This window comes from Spermophilus citellus, assembly GCF_964194105.1.
Source record: "Spermophilus citellus genome assembly, chromosome: 1".
In the NCBI taxonomy this organism is placed as follows: Eukaryota; Metazoa; Chordata; class Mammalia; order Rodentia; family Sciuridae; genus Spermophilus; species Spermophilus citellus.
In genome coordinates this window covers 46,016,136-46,031,422 of record NC_138182.1, presented here as the reverse complement: position 1 = coordinate 46,031,422, position 15,287 = coordinate 46,016,136, and the positions used below count along the sequence as shown (strand labels likewise).

The window sequence follows — 15,287 nt, the reverse complement described above, 5'->3', positions numbered from 1 at the left end:
TAAACTATACTATAATTTTACAGTTGAAAAATAGGAGTTTTTTTGTAATAATTGCATATATCACTTATTTGTCAAATATATATGTTGGATTGCTGAATACATTTTTAGGGCTCAATATTTTTGTTTTTATTTTTCTTTAAATGACTGAATTTAAAGAAATTATTTTAGCACAAAATGTTTGCCTGCATTACTAAGATCAATAAATAAGTTTTCTTTTGATGTTTTGTTTAGGTGTTCAATAGATTTACTCTTCAGTAATTACGTATAATAGTCATATAGGTATGGCGACTTTCCAGTCTTTCAGAAACAGTCATATGAAGACAAGAGCATCTGTCAGAAAGGTAAGTTCATTATATTAGGTTCCTTTTCATGAAAGTTTTAATGAAAGTATTTTTTTTAATATTTATTTTTTAGTTTTAGGAGGACACAATTATCTTTATTTTTATGTACTGCTGAGAATCGAACCCAGTGCCTCACGCATGCTAGGCGAGTGCGCTACTACTTGAGCCATATCTCCAGCCCTCAATGAAAAGTATTGATCATTTTAAAGCTATGATTTGGTTTTTAGTTGAATCTTATTTAAATTAGTAACATTAAAATAATATAAAAATTGTCATGTATGGAATTAATGCTATAAAATCATGATCATGATTATTTTCTTAAATCACAAACCTCCTCTCCATTTCTTCTCAACAGATGTTTTCCAACTTTGGTATACTCTTCTGTATAGAGTATCAGATATAAACTTTCTTATGTACTTCTGACTTTTCTCTGATGATGATACAAAATATTACCATTCATTCCTTCCTTCATTCATTCAGCAAATAAGAATTTGAGAACTTATTATATGTCAGCCCCTTTGCTAGATGTAGGGTAATTAGTAGGGACCAAATGAAATGTGATCCTTGATCCTTTCTTTTTTGTAGTCTGAGGAAAAACTTCTTTACTTCCTTTTGTAACTCTTTGGTTAATCTTCTATGTCTTTATATTTTATCTTTGCTAAAACGCTGGGGCATTAATTAAAGGAAGAAGAGAGAAATGGAGACTGGAGGATGGCACATGCTTGTTTGTTAGAACTGTTATGACATTGGTGACCAGTCCTTACCTGTTAGACCTGACATACTATTTTCTCCACCCTTCTGTATTATATGACACTGTTGACCAGTCCATACCTGTGAGACAGTCTTTGACTTTCACTAGAATGTTTTTCTTGCTTTCCTTCTCTCTTTATGGCAACTCTGTTCTCTCTTTTGATAACACTCATAAGGGAGAAGATAGTTTATCTAAGGTGGGTATGGGAAGGGTAAATGTCCTTTAGTTCCTACTAATAATGTTTAGATTAATGACTTGATGTAATTATCACCTCCAGTGGTGGCAAGTGAATTTATTTCCCCTCACTCATTCATTTGTCTATTTATATTGCTTTGGAATTTTTGCTTTGGATTTTTTCTTATTTATTTGTATTGCTCTGGATGTATAAATTTTTATAATTCTGTATTTTACAATCTTTTGTTTCATTTATTTATTTGAAGTGCTCAAACTGTCCCCAGATTGGTACCTGGGAGCTAACCAAACCTGGTGCCTGTGTTCTTTTTTCTCAGGTTCTTAATTTTTTGACAGCTTCCTTACTTTCTGGTTGTATCTTTTTGGTTGTGTGACACAGTCTCACCTTTCCTCAGACCTCAAATTGACATATTTTTCAAAGAACCCTGAAAAGTCTTTAGAAACCAAGATCTGGATACTAGGATTGCCCTTTGTTTTGCAGTCACACACATTTATATTGATAGTTCAAGGTCAGATTACTTATTACATATTTTTTCCTTTCTTGATTTTGTGATTGTAAATTAGTATGAAAACCTCCATTCTTTAATGAAAACAAAATTGTTTAAATATTGAATATTTTCAGGTTAGGGGAAAACACCTCAGTACAGTAAACACTTCATATATTCCTTATTTAGATTCCTCTATTAATATTTTGCAGTACCCAGTCTCTCTCTCAGTATACACACCTGTGCAGACACATGCCTGTACACAACCTTTCTTTTGCAATTGTATGAGAGTATCTCTACAGACGTTATTTTCATGTCAACATCATCACCACTCTTAAGAAAATTATTAATTTAGTAACGTCATCTAATGAATAGTCCCTACATAGATTTCTCCAGTTATCTCAGATGTTCTTCTGACTTTTTGCTTGTCTTTCATCTGGGGTCCAGTTAAAATTCAAACACTGTATTTAATTTTTTTTTGTATTTGATCTCCCCCATTCTAGACCATTTCAGTGGTTTGGATTTTTTTTACTCATGATAGAAAATCTTGAGTAAATTTGGATTCATTTGTTTTTCCCTGTACCTTAAAACTTATGTTGCATTCATTCTATCAGATCAAGTTTGATAGAGTTTGTTTGATATTATTTGATGCTAGACCTGATTCCATAGTCAAGATTATGTAGACACCAGATATCTCCAGTATGAATGCACATAGTATCTTTGTATTTATGGGATTAATAAATAACTTGTAGGGTGATAGTTTGAGTTAGTGTGAGTATCTTGTTTCCCAATATTTTTTTTTAGTACTGGGGCTTGATCCCAGGAGTGCTTTGCCACTGAGCTAAGTCTCTAGCCCCCCCTTTTTTTTTATATATATAAAGCTTATTACACATATAGAGCACAATTTTTCATATCTCACACCAATTTGTGTCTTCATACCTGTACTTTGGATAACAGTGATCATCACATTCCACCATCATTAAGAACCCCATGCCCCCTCCTTTCTTGGAGTTAGAGAAGATAATGCTAAGTGAAGTTAGCCAATCCTAAAAAACCAAATGCTGAATGTTTTCTTTGATAAGGAGGCTGATTCACAGTTGGATAGGAAGTGGGAACATGGGAGGAATAGAGGAACTCTAGCCCTTTTTAAAATTTTTTATTTTGAGACAGTGTCTTGCTAAGTTGCTTAGGGACTCACACAGTTGCTGGGGTTGGCCTTGAACTGGAAATCCTCCTGCCTCAGCCTCTGGAGTTCTGGGATTACTGGCATGTGCTACCATGCCCGGCTCCCAATAGCTTTTAGCCAATAGATTTAGAGTACTTTGATGATTCTTTTCCTAAAACAATAATTACATAGGATTACAAATGGAATTTTCTTTTCTTTTCCTTTCTTTCTTTTTTTGTGGTGCTGGGTGTTCTACCTGGTGCCTTGTGCGTGCGAGGCCAGCACTCTACCAACTGAGCTATGTCCCCAGGCTTGGAATTTTCTTTAAAAATTTTTTTTTGGTACTGGAGATTGAACCCAGGGGCACTTAACCACTGAGTCACATCTCCAACCCTTTTAAAGATATTTTATTTAGAAACAGGATCTCGGTGAGTAGTTTAGGGCCTCGCTAAGTTTCTGAGACTGGCTTTGAACTCGTGATCCTTCTACCCCAGCCTCCCAAGCTGCTTGGATTACAGGTGTGTGCCACAGTGCCTAGTATGGGATTTTCTAATTTAGTCATTCTGTCCATGTATGTCAGTTGGTTTTCATAGGTGAAGAAGTTATTATTAGCAGTTATAATCCATTACCTTTTTGTTTTTTAGGGGTGTCCTGGGAATTGAACCCAGAGTTGCTCTATATATCCCAAGCCTTTTTAAAATTTTTTATTTTGAGGCAGGGCCAAGTTGCTTAGAGCCTTGCTAACTTGATGAGGTTGGCCTCAAATTTGCCTCAATCTCCCAAGTTGCTGGGATTATAGGCTTGCACCACCATGCCCAGCCATTTTAATTTTTTATGACTCTGCCCAAATTTGGATAGTAAGAATTCCTTCAAGCTGGTTTCTGTGTTTTTTTTTGAAAGATCCAATTAAGTCTTGGAGTACTTCCATGCATTTTCTGGCATAGTTAGATGTTCCAGGCTCACATTGTGCTTTCTTTACCTCTGATCTAGAACCGGCCATTTTTCTGAGGAACTCTGGTCTTTTTGTTGGTGATTAAGAAGCCAAAATCTGGGTACTGGGTATGCTCATTGCCACTGAGAGTCAGTGCTTCTAAGACTCTTTAGTGGAAAAAGGTGGTACATATATTTAAGGAGTTGTAGGTTCATATTGATATGTAAGGTAAGTATTTCCTCCCTTTGTACTTATGACAGTCCCCTCCCCTAAATCTGGAATCTGCTCCCTCATTTTCATCATACAGTTGTATGCTGATGCCTGAAAGGCCTTATTTGGAATAACTCTTTTTTCTTTGTCTCTATGTTAAGGGAATAGTCATGTTGTTAGTGTTCTTTATTATAACTCCACATTGTCTCGCTCTTTATAGAAATTGTTGTATCTGTTCTGTCAGTGACTTGGAAATCAGATATGCAATCTGTTAGTTTTAGCATAAGGTAATAAAAACTGGGGTGTGAGGGCCTTTGTAGTCTGCCAGTGATCTGAATGCAGAGGTTCTGGTGTGCTGAATGTGTTTTGGACACATGGAAAACTTATTAAGCCTTATCACCTGAATGGAACTTTTCTTCTAAGCTGAATTAAGTTTTGCAGACAATAAAGGTGCCAAGTGAATGTTAATTGGATCATGAAGTCTCTCCATTTAAAATTAAAATATCTGCAGAATGTCTTGCCTTGTTGTAGAACTAAATAAGCATGTCTTTTTCTCTCCTTAGAGCTTCAGTGATGATGTGTTCCAGTCTGTAAAATCTTTATTACAGAGTGAGAAGGAACTATGCAGTATTTCAGGAGAGGACTGTTTAAAGCAGAATGAACATGCCAATTTAACTGAGGTTTGACCTACTACTTTCTAAACCTTTTCTTAATAAACTTCAGTGTATTTCCATCATCTTTGTAGAACTGCATGACCTATTTTTAAAATCTTTACATATTATTTCATGTATTAAAAGTTTCTATTTTAAATACTGGCTAACGTAATTGTCTTAATGTATCATAGTGAGCACATGTAATTAAATTTATAGATATTATTAACCACTCATTGGACATACAATAGTGTGTTCAGTGATTCCTGCTATCTTTAATCATTGGTGTTGCCTTCCAGTATTATTTTTCATGCATATATTTTTAAAAATTAGTTTGAAATTGTGTACCAAATATATTTTTTTCTGTAACATAATGTGGCATTTCCTCATGCCATTAGATATTTCTTAGAAATTTAATTTATTTAAACTTCTGCAGAATAATCTCTGTATAAGGGCATTAAAAGAAATAATAAAGGATGGTATCTCGCATAGTACTAGAGGAAGCAATCTTGGGGGTCTACCCAGGGAAAGCCTCTCTGAGAAGATCACATTTAATTGAAACTTGAAGAATGAGAAGGAGCTAGGCATGTAAATATCCAAGAGAGGGAGAGAGATCCAGATCAAGCGTACACAATTTTGAAAACTTTAGGGAAGGATGTACTGGGTAGTTCCCGACCCAGATAAGGGGACCATGTGTTTGAATAAAAATGAGGGAAAGCTAAAGTTATAAACTAACCCTGGTTAGGATTTTCCCCTTGAAAGCATGGAGGAGTTTTGACAGGATATGTTGTATGACAGTGGGAATCAGATGGGAGAGGAATATAATAGTGCAGGTGAAGAGTGGCAGGAGGATTGGAAGAAGTGAATGTATTTGAAATATGTTTGAGGGAAGTGTTTTATGAAGTTTACGAACTTCAGTATGAAGCCAAATCTTTAGGGGAAAACCTTTTGGATCATCCTTGAAAAATTACTCTGTTCAAGGAAGTCAGCATTTTAATGCCTTACTGTGCTTTTTTTTTTCCTGTCTTTATTTCTGTCTACAATCTGAGACAAGACTTAAAAACTCAAATTAATGGATTTTTTTCCACTTTATTCCTTATTCTTTTATAAAGGTCACATTTCTGGGATTTAATGAAGAAACAGATGCTGCGCATATACAGGTATGGTCAACTTAAAGAATTGGAAAGGACTGTGAGAGATTGTTTGGAATAAATTTTGAGACCACAAAACATTGACCATAATGCCCAATATATACATTAAGTTCTGATATCATTCCTTTTTAAAGTTAAAAGGTGATATTTCGAGGTCAGTTTTTTAGTGTGCTTTGGGCATTTTTACTTTTAACATTTTTACTGAGAATTCTTGGTCTAGAAATCAACGTTAGGTTTGACTACTGAAGGCATTTATCTTCAAAGAATGCAAACTATAGGATGACCTTTTCTTCATTCTTTGTGTTATATAGCATGTGACACTTCTTTCTTTGCTTTTCATAATTTGACTTCAACAGTAAAGTTCTTGTATATTTAGTTGAATTAGTTAAATGTAAAATATAAAACTTATAAAAAGTCACAGTTAACCAATGCAAAAATTTGAGCTTGTTTGATTTAGGCAAATATAAAAGGACTGGTAGGGGATATTAAAATCAACAAAAAAAGGCTTCATAGCTACATAAAACGTGGTTGAAGCTACTGCAGATACACTATTTTTTTCCTGCAGTTTGAAAATTTGTGCTTGCTTGTCATGGTAAAGTATCTCCTACTAGAGAAAGAAATAACATTATTCAATTCTTTTAGAATACTACATATCAGGTGATTATGAATAAAAACTCTGTTGTATGTCTTGTTGCCTTAGCTGGAAGAAAATTGCTTGGACAGAAGCAACAGAGAGGACATATTTCTGACAACATATGCCTGGAAAGAGAAAAGTTCCAAAGTATTTTTCTAATGCTTGTCTTTGAGAGTTACTGATAAAGCTATGTTTGCAAAGCAAAGTGCTCTTTAAAGGTCAAAGACTTTAATAATTCTTAGCTAGGTAAAATATTTATGTAAAAAAAGTGAAGGAAAAAACAAAGCTAATATAATACCTTCAAGAGGAGAGACAGAAAAATGAACTTGTGTTTTATAAAGTTAAAACTTAAGTTCTGAAGAGAAGTACAGTTGATAGCTAAGAATGCTGTATGAAAAATGCTAGATTTAAATCTGAGGACAATAGATTAAAATTTGCTAAAAACAATTAAATGCCTAATTGTCATTGATGTGTGAGGTACCATGTTAAAATTTATTTTATAGCTCGATAGCTATATGTTTGGAAGGCTGCAGGAATAGTCATTATTAAATAATTTCATATTTTATTTTTTAGTTTAAAAAATTATCTGTGGATATAAATTGTGTATGTAAATCTTATAACCAATAGACCTTACGATTTTGGGATGGAGATCACTGTAAAAGTGTTATTCTTTCAGTTAATATATTGTTATTATTTTAAATTAGGATTTAGCTGCAGTTTCTTTGGAACTTCCAGATCTTCTGAATTCACTTCACTTCTGCAGTCTAAATGAAAATGAAATTATTTGTATGAAGGATATAAATAAATTATCAGATATAAGCAGTGGTCTTTTAAATCAGGTAACTTTTATAGATCATTCTAATTATTTTTTTCAGGGCAAATTTTACTACATTTGATCAAGAGTATAAAACTTTTATTGGATGATTTTGTTGTTGTTGTTTTGTTTTTGCTATCTCAAGGAAATAGAATTTGTAAGAAATTGAACTCATGAAACATTAATGTCCCTGAAACAGTAATTTTGGTTGTAGCTTATAAATTAGATTTTATATCTGTGAAGTTTCATAGTCGTATGCAAGTACAAATTTTTTAATGGAAATTCATTCCTTATGGATTTCTATAGTTTCTTCCTTTATATAAACCATAGCATGATTTTTTTTATGGCCAATTCCAAATTTATATAAACATCGTGCTATATGTTATAGTGAATGTACTTCAGCTCACTTTTTAGTTCACCATTATCCTTGTAAAGTGTACACATGATCCTATATATTTTTTTATTATAAACAAAAAATTATACCACTAAGCCAGGTGGTTAATTTCATAATACTTAACCTTAATGCATTGCTAAATAATGGTTTTGTTGATAGTGCATTAAAGAAAAATGATTTGCATTTTAGGAGGTAAACATTTAAAATTGAACCAGTAGGTTTAAAATTTGGATTGCGTATTCTAGGTATAAAATACTGCTGTGTTCTTTATGAGATCTACTGATAAAGGATAGAACTGTTTGCCTCATTTCCTTAATTATATTCTTTATTTGCTAGAATATAAGGATGATTAGCTATTCTATTTGGTTTCTACTTTTTATAATAAATCATTTGTCAGTATTTGCATTTTTAAAGATAATATATGAAGGAAAGTTTGAGACTTTTAATCTTGACTGTAAACATTGTCTTAAGTTTTAATACTAGAGAAATTTAAGTAAAAGGAGGGTGCAGTTTTTTAACTGTGATAGGAAAAGTAGCATTATTCTGCCATCTATGAGAAAATGGGATAAAAAGTAAAATAGAAACTGGCTTCTGTCCTCAAGCAGTTTACAGTATAAACTGGTGAGACAGGTGAGTGGACAGATGGTAGGTCTTATATAACATTTATGGAAATAGACTGGGTAGAATTTGAATACATAGATAGAGGAAGATAGTAGAAAAAGAGATTAGTAAATGAGAATATAAAGAAGAGACAAAAGAATTAAACATTGCCAAATCAGGGAGTCAGTCATACATTTCTTGGGTTTTTGTTGTTGTTTGTTTTCTGAGATTGTATTATTTCTAGGGTATACTTCCAGGTAATGTTTTGTGTTTAAAATTAAATTTTTAAAAAATCATCTTTGATCTTTCCCAAGAGTCATCATTCTGGAATGCTTTGTGTCATGAGAGTGTCACCTACTTTACCAAGACTCAGAATCGATTTTATCTTTAGTCTCCTAAGTAAATATGCTACTGGTATACGATACACCCTGGACACGCACTTGCATCAGAAGCACCAACTTGAGACCACTAATGAAGATGATGATGATACTAACCAGTCCGTGTCTTCCATAGAGGATGACTTTGTCACTGCTTTTGAGCAATTAGAAGAAGAAGAGACTTCAAAGCTATATAATGATGGTTTGTTTTTTTACTGAACATTTTTTTCTAGAAGTAGATTGGAATCAAAAGTTCAGTTTTGGAAGTTTTAAGGCAGACTTGTTTGGTTGAAATTTATGTTGAAATTTGATCCAGTTTAAGTATACTAACTTCTTTTTGGTTGCAGAAGAATTAATTTCCCTGAGATTTTTAGGTTCCTTGTTACCTGGTTTTTACTTTTACGATTTCTGTTCTTTTTAAGGTAATATTGTTCACACCCTATTTACCTCAATACCCAGTGTCTGGAACATGGCAATATTCAGATGGTAGAAGAGTTAGCTGGCAGAGTCACTGTAGTAATGTTTCTAACATGCATGATAGTATGCTAAGAATAGGTATCCCCTTAGGGTAAAATGAAATTATTTTAGTAAAAGGCATATTTGCTTTCACGTGTTACTTGGGATGAATCGTTCTGTTTAACAACGTAGTATACGGAACATTTATATTGCAAATAAGCATTTCATGTTTAATGCCAATTTATTCCATTGATTTAAATGTTTAAAGAGTTCTGTTCTAGAATAACGTAATCATTTTATTCTTTACCTGTAGGAATGAACATTACTACACTGAGGAGCCAGTGTGATGCTGCTTCTCAGACTATTTCTGGTCACCACTTAGAAACCCATGATTTAAAGATTATGGTTAGCTCTGGACAGCAGAAATCATTGGCTAAACCCTCATCTTCTTTAGTAAATGTTCTGGGACAGAAAGAACCACCTTCTGTGAAAACTTCAGTCACAACATCAATTTCAGAGCCTTGGATCCAAAGAAGTTTCTATAGGTCATCTAATGCTTCAGACAAAGGTAGTGATACCCAGAAAACGTTTTTTTCTTCTTCTTCTCCTGCCTATTCATCTGAATCGGAATGCTCAAGTCCAAGTCCTGTTATTTTCTTGGATGAAGAGGGATATCAAAAAAGTTTAAAAGCAAAACTTGAGCTGCCTAAAATTCCTGTGATGAAAGATGATGTGGAGGATTCAGACTCAGAAGTAAGTGAATTTTTTGATAGTTTTGATCAGTTTGATGAACTAGAACAAACTTCAGAGACTTCTTGTATATTTATAAAAGATCCTGTCATAGGGAAGTCATCTCAGAAGAAAGGACATAAACATGAAAAGTCTTGTATGAATCCTCAGAAATTCAAGTTTGATTGTCCAGCTCTTCCAGCTAACGTTAGAAAACCAACTCCTCGTAAACCAGAATCTCCATATGGTAACCTGTGTGATACTCCAGATTCTCCTCGCCCTGTCAAGGCATCAGGGGAAGATAGTGGTTTGTTTAGCCCTATTCGATCCTCTGCTTTTAGTCCTCTTGGAAGCTGTACTCCTGCTGAATGTTTTTGTCAAACAGATATTGGTGGAGATAGGATTCATGAAAATCATGATTCTATTTATTACACCTATGAAGATTATGCAGATAACATTTCATGTGAAGTACTAGGCTCAGTTCTTTATGCCCAACATTCTGATTCAATGTCAAACGTTAATAGTACTGAAAGGGGAAAAAGTAAAACTGTGCCTTTTAAGCATGGAAGCCTTGATCATGAAGGTAAACCTAAAAATAAATCTTCAATGATTAAAGATAGCATTCAGAAATTTGCATCAGATCTTGTGGAAAAAAGTTTTGGCGGTGCATTTAAAGACTTACAGAAAGGAGTCTCTTCATGTACCAATGTCTTGTGCCATTTAGCCATCAAATTGACATCATCTGTTTTTCAGATGGCATTTAATGAACTAAGAAGGCAGCGTGCATTTTTGCTGAAAGAACATGCCATTAGTGGCCTGGCCAGTTTTTTGGTGAATGAAGCCTTATCAAATGCCTTAAAAGATTTACAGTATGTAAAGAAGCAGATATTTACAAACACAGTTGCTAGGTTTGCTGCTGATCTTGCTGAAGAGCTTGTTTTTGAAGGCATCATGGAAGTGTGTCAGTTTTCATATTCTCCGACACCTAAATCTCCACAGTGTCAGTCATTTGACTTTGAAAACAAAATAGTGAAGTCATATGCAAAAGACTTGTCTGAGTCTGTAATACAGGAAGCATTCATTGAGCTATCACAAGTTGATGTGCCTTTCACAACAAAGGCAGCAGTTAGTTTATCTACAGATAACATCAAGTATGTGAGTGCAGAAAGTGTAGTACCATCAACACAGACCTTCACATTTTCCCCATCTTTTAACAATCAAGCAATTATGGTGACAAGACCAGTACAGGAATATAAAAAGGAGTATACAGTGCAGCAGGCCTTGTTTTGTACTTCAGGAATTGTCACTTCCATACCAGTGCCCTTGGCAGGAAGTGCCCTTCTCCCATATCATATTTCCTCTACTTTATATCAGGCAAAGTCTCAACTGTCATCTGGTGATTTAAATGGTGATTCTATGCAAGCACATTTTGCTACAAAAAACAAAGAAGAAGTAGCTTGCCTCAGAAATATTTGTTTACCTTCAGAACACAATCTGGGTGACCAGAATGATTGTAAACCAATTCACGATGATGCTGAAATGCAAAGTTCCTCAAAATTAACAACTGATCCTGTGATTATTAGCAACTTCTCTGCAGCAATGGTGCATACAATAGTAAATGAAACTTTAGAGTCAGTGACATCATTTGATGTTTCAAAAGCAATTGATGAACACACGGATTATTTAACTGAAACAATGAAGGGAAAAATCTCTCCTCTTTCCCACTGTGATCAAGCAACCCAACAGAGTGAAGTTCACCATAAGGATGTGTTTGCCGAACAGTTGTCTAAATCTATTATTAAACATTCCATAGATAAAAGCAAATCAATGATCCCAAATGTAGATAAAAATGTAGTACATAAGGAAGGCTTGATTGTTCCAGAAGAAGAATCAAAGTTAACCTTAGAAAAGTTCTCCAAATGTCTTGAGGCTCAAGATCACTTATCTCACTGTTCAGTTTCAGTTGGAAAGGATTGTGTTCCAGAATATAAAGATTCTGTGGCTCATGGATTTTCTTCAGTAGCTCTAACACCTTGTACAATAATGGCAAGTCAGAAACCTGATATGAAGGAACCTGCCAGGGATAAACCAGTAAAAAAGCATAATTCGAATAATACAGCACTTGAAGCCTTTTCTTTTGGACAGGAAAGCCCTTTTCACAACTCACAAAGTTTCTCTTCTACAGTCCTTACCTGTGCAGATGGTTTGCATGTTGAAGATAAACAGAAAATCAGAGACAGAAATGTAACACCTGATACTCCTCCATCAACTCCTCTGGTACCATCTCAGGCTAGTTCTGAGTGGGATATCAAGAAGTTAACCAAAAAGCTCAAGGGGGAATTAGCCAAAGAATTTGCACCGGCTACACCACCTTCTACACCTCACAACTCATCTGTTTGTAGTTTGTCTGAAAGTGAACAAAATACTATAGAAAAAGAAGAGTTCATGTTGAAACTCATGCGATCTCTTTCAGAAGAAGTTGAAAGTAGTGAAGGTGAAGAGCATCCAGAAATGGATGTGAAGTCAGAGCACTCAGGGAAGAAAGTCCAGTTTGCAGAAGCATTAGCTACCCACATCATTTCTCTTGCAACTGAAATGGCAGCCTCTCATTTGGATCATAAAATAACTCAAGAACCTGAGGGTCAAAGTCCTTGCTTAAATTTACAGAGTCAACAAATTATATCACCTACTCTTTTAAGTCATTCAGATGCAGATTTACAGACCTGCAATTTTGCAGGTGATATGGCAGCAGAGGTCATTGCAGAAGCTGAGAAAATAGCAAAAGTTAGAAGTTGTGTATTTTTCAGGCAGAAGAAGAATAGTTGTCATATTGATGGAGACCAAGATTATAAATTGGAAGAGAAGTTGGAAACTGAGGTTTTAGCACACCCAAGAGAAGCAGATTCATTTATTCTTTCATTACCACCAACTTCTTGTATGCCAGGTCTGACATATAAGTATCCCAGCTGTGAAAGTGTGACAGATGAATATGCAGGTCATGTTATCCAAATACTGAAACAGGAAGGTGGGAATGGCGAGTTAATAATGGATCAGTATGCCAACAGGCTTGCTTATCGATCTGTTAAGTCAGGATTACATGAAGCAGCCGAGACAGCTAAAATGAAGTACAACTCAAAAATGTTCCCTTTGCAAAGCTCACAGTGGAAAACCAGCAACGAACTGTTAATATTCTCCAATAAGGAGTACCATGAAGAAGTAGATAAAAAACTACAAAGAAAAAAAAATGGAGGTCACCTTTGTAAAAATCAAAGTTGTGAAAGGACCCAGGATACATGTAGAAATGAGCACTCTGAACTCTGTAGTTTTTCGGCCTCTCTTGCTCACAGCATAACAAGAGATGTTAAAAAAGAGCTGATAGCACCTACAATTGACATGCCAAAGTCCTTAACAGATTCGTGTCTTTTTGAAAAATCTGGATGTATTGAAGATACTGAATATCTTACTGAACCAGAGTTTCCTAAGTCTCTTCAGCCTTCCTCACAAAATCATGGATTTTACCATAGTACAGATAGCTTAAGTGGACATGGATGTGGAGAGAATATTGTTCAAGCTATAGAAGAGTATGCTAAAAAGGTAGTAGATGATACTTTAGAGCTAAGTCTAGGATCCACAGTTTTCCAAGTGTCTGAGACCGCAAGGTCAGCAGATAGGATCACTTATGCAGAAAAGTTGTCACCCCTTATAAATCAAGCTTGCAGATATTGTGACCTTAAAGAACTCCATGATTGTACTGGAAATTCATCTCAGCAGTTTTCCAAACAGGGTTCATATGCTACAAATAAGCCAGTTTCAAATACAAAATTTAGCAACATTTATCGAAAATCTAGAATTTTTCATCTTGATGTCCCTCAAATTCATGTTAATCTTGATAAAAAGACAGTGCTTGCTGAGAAGATAGTTGCTGAAGCTATTGAAAAAGCAGAGAGAGAGCTGAGCAATACCAGTTTGGCAGCTGATAGTGGCATTGGACAAGATGGCATTAGCTTTGCTGAAAGTCTTACCACAGAAATAATGACGTCAGCCATGACAAATGTTGGACATGCCGTCAGCAGGTAAGTCCTTTCTTAAGATGAAATGAAAAATTAAATTTGATCATGTATGCTTTGATCCTGTTCATGAAAGTATGATTATTTTAATCCTAAAATAGCAAAAATTTTTCCCATTGCATTTGTGTGTGGTTTTGTATCCTACATACTCCTACATACTACTTTCATGTATTTTGTTTCTTGATCCCTTTTGAGGAAAGGTATCGTCCATTTACAGGGCTGGAAGATGAGGGTTAGAGAAGATAATCACCTTGTCCAAGTTCATGGATCTATGAAGTAGGTAAAGTTGAGTCAAAGAAATAGCTGGAGAATTTTATAGAGTAAATATAGACTATTGTCATATTAATTTACTACTTTTAGATTTTTGTGTAGTATTTTCTTTTTCTTGTTTACAATGGTAAATTTTCTTATGAAGAACGTGGTTTAATCAAACTGTTTTGAGGAATAAAACAATATCCTCTAAATACTTCCACCAGAGATACTGTCCCTCTTGATCAGTTCACAGATCCTACTGTGTCCTTTCCTTTAGTAGCTGTCTCTCTTGCTCTGTGATTCTAACAGATTGAACATTTTCACTTTTAGCCTTCTTCCTTAGAAAATGTAAGGACTAACCTTTGGTATTAGTTTGCAGGATTATTATTTGCAAGCCCCAATGCAAAGAGAAAATGAATTGAGGTGGAACTTAGTTGAGTCACATGGTATACCAGATTTTTTGAATAATTTTTGTCAAACTCATGACCAAGACTGCCTGTTTCTTTGGCTGTCCTTAAATAGAGATGCTGTTTGGCTAGGACTCTTAAATCTAGTTGTCCCGTGGCATCCTCTTGGGAGGAAAGATGCTATAAGTTTCTGGGGAATAAGGCTAGGTCTCTGTTTGCCTTAATTAGGCAGACTCCTAGATCAGAGGTTGGTAGACTATAATCTATGGCTGTCTTATGGCCTACTGCTAAGTTTTATTTGGACCACAAGCTAAGAATAGTTTTTACATTTTAAAAAATGGTTTGACAAAAATCAAAAGAATATTTTGTGACACGAAATTTGAATTTCAATCTTCATCAATAGAGTTTATTGGAATATCTCCATACTCATTAATTTATATATTTTTGGTGACTACCTTTTTGCTAAAATGGAAGTTGAGTAGTTGCACCAGAGACCATATAGGCAACAACACCTAAGTATTTACCATTTGACCCTTCAAAGCAAAAGTTTGTGAACCTCTATCATAGACCCACATTTTCTTTGTTTATGACAACCTGTTAGTTAGATGATAAATACATAATATGAGGTTAATTAATATTAAAAATAAGTGGTAGTGAGCTAGGCTTTTTTTTTTTTTTTCA

General features: G+C 34.6%; 1 protein-coding gene across 9 annotated transcripts in view; it reads left to right on the top strand.

Annotated features, from left to right (window-relative positions):
* Positions 1 to 15,287, top strand: part of AKAP11 (A-kinase anchoring protein 11) — a 45,256-nt gene that overhangs the window by 13,617 nt on the left and 16,352 nt on the right. For 7 of the 9 annotated variants that reach the window (XR_014021627.1, XM_081291493.1, XM_081291498.1 and 4 more), the window contains 7 exons: positions 232 to 341; positions 4,639 to 4,755; positions 5,838 to 5,885; positions 6,577 to 6,657; positions 7,215 to 7,349; positions 8,633 to 8,897; positions 9,465 to 13,953. Coding sequence is in view for 8 of the 9 variants with exons in the window: in XM_081291493.1 (XP_081147619.1) it covers positions 282 to 341; positions 4,639 to 4,755; positions 5,838 to 5,885; positions 6,577 to 6,657; positions 7,215 to 7,349; positions 8,633 to 8,897; positions 9,465 to 13,953 (5,195 nt within the window). In the remaining variant the exon portion in view is untranslated. The remainder of the gene's footprint in view (positions 1 to 231; positions 342 to 4,638; positions 4,756 to 5,837; positions 5,886 to 6,576; positions 6,658 to 7,214; positions 7,350 to 8,632; positions 8,898 to 9,464; positions 13,954 to 15,287) is intronic. The other 2 variants (XM_081291497.1, XM_081291496.1) reach the window with 1 other exon arrangement.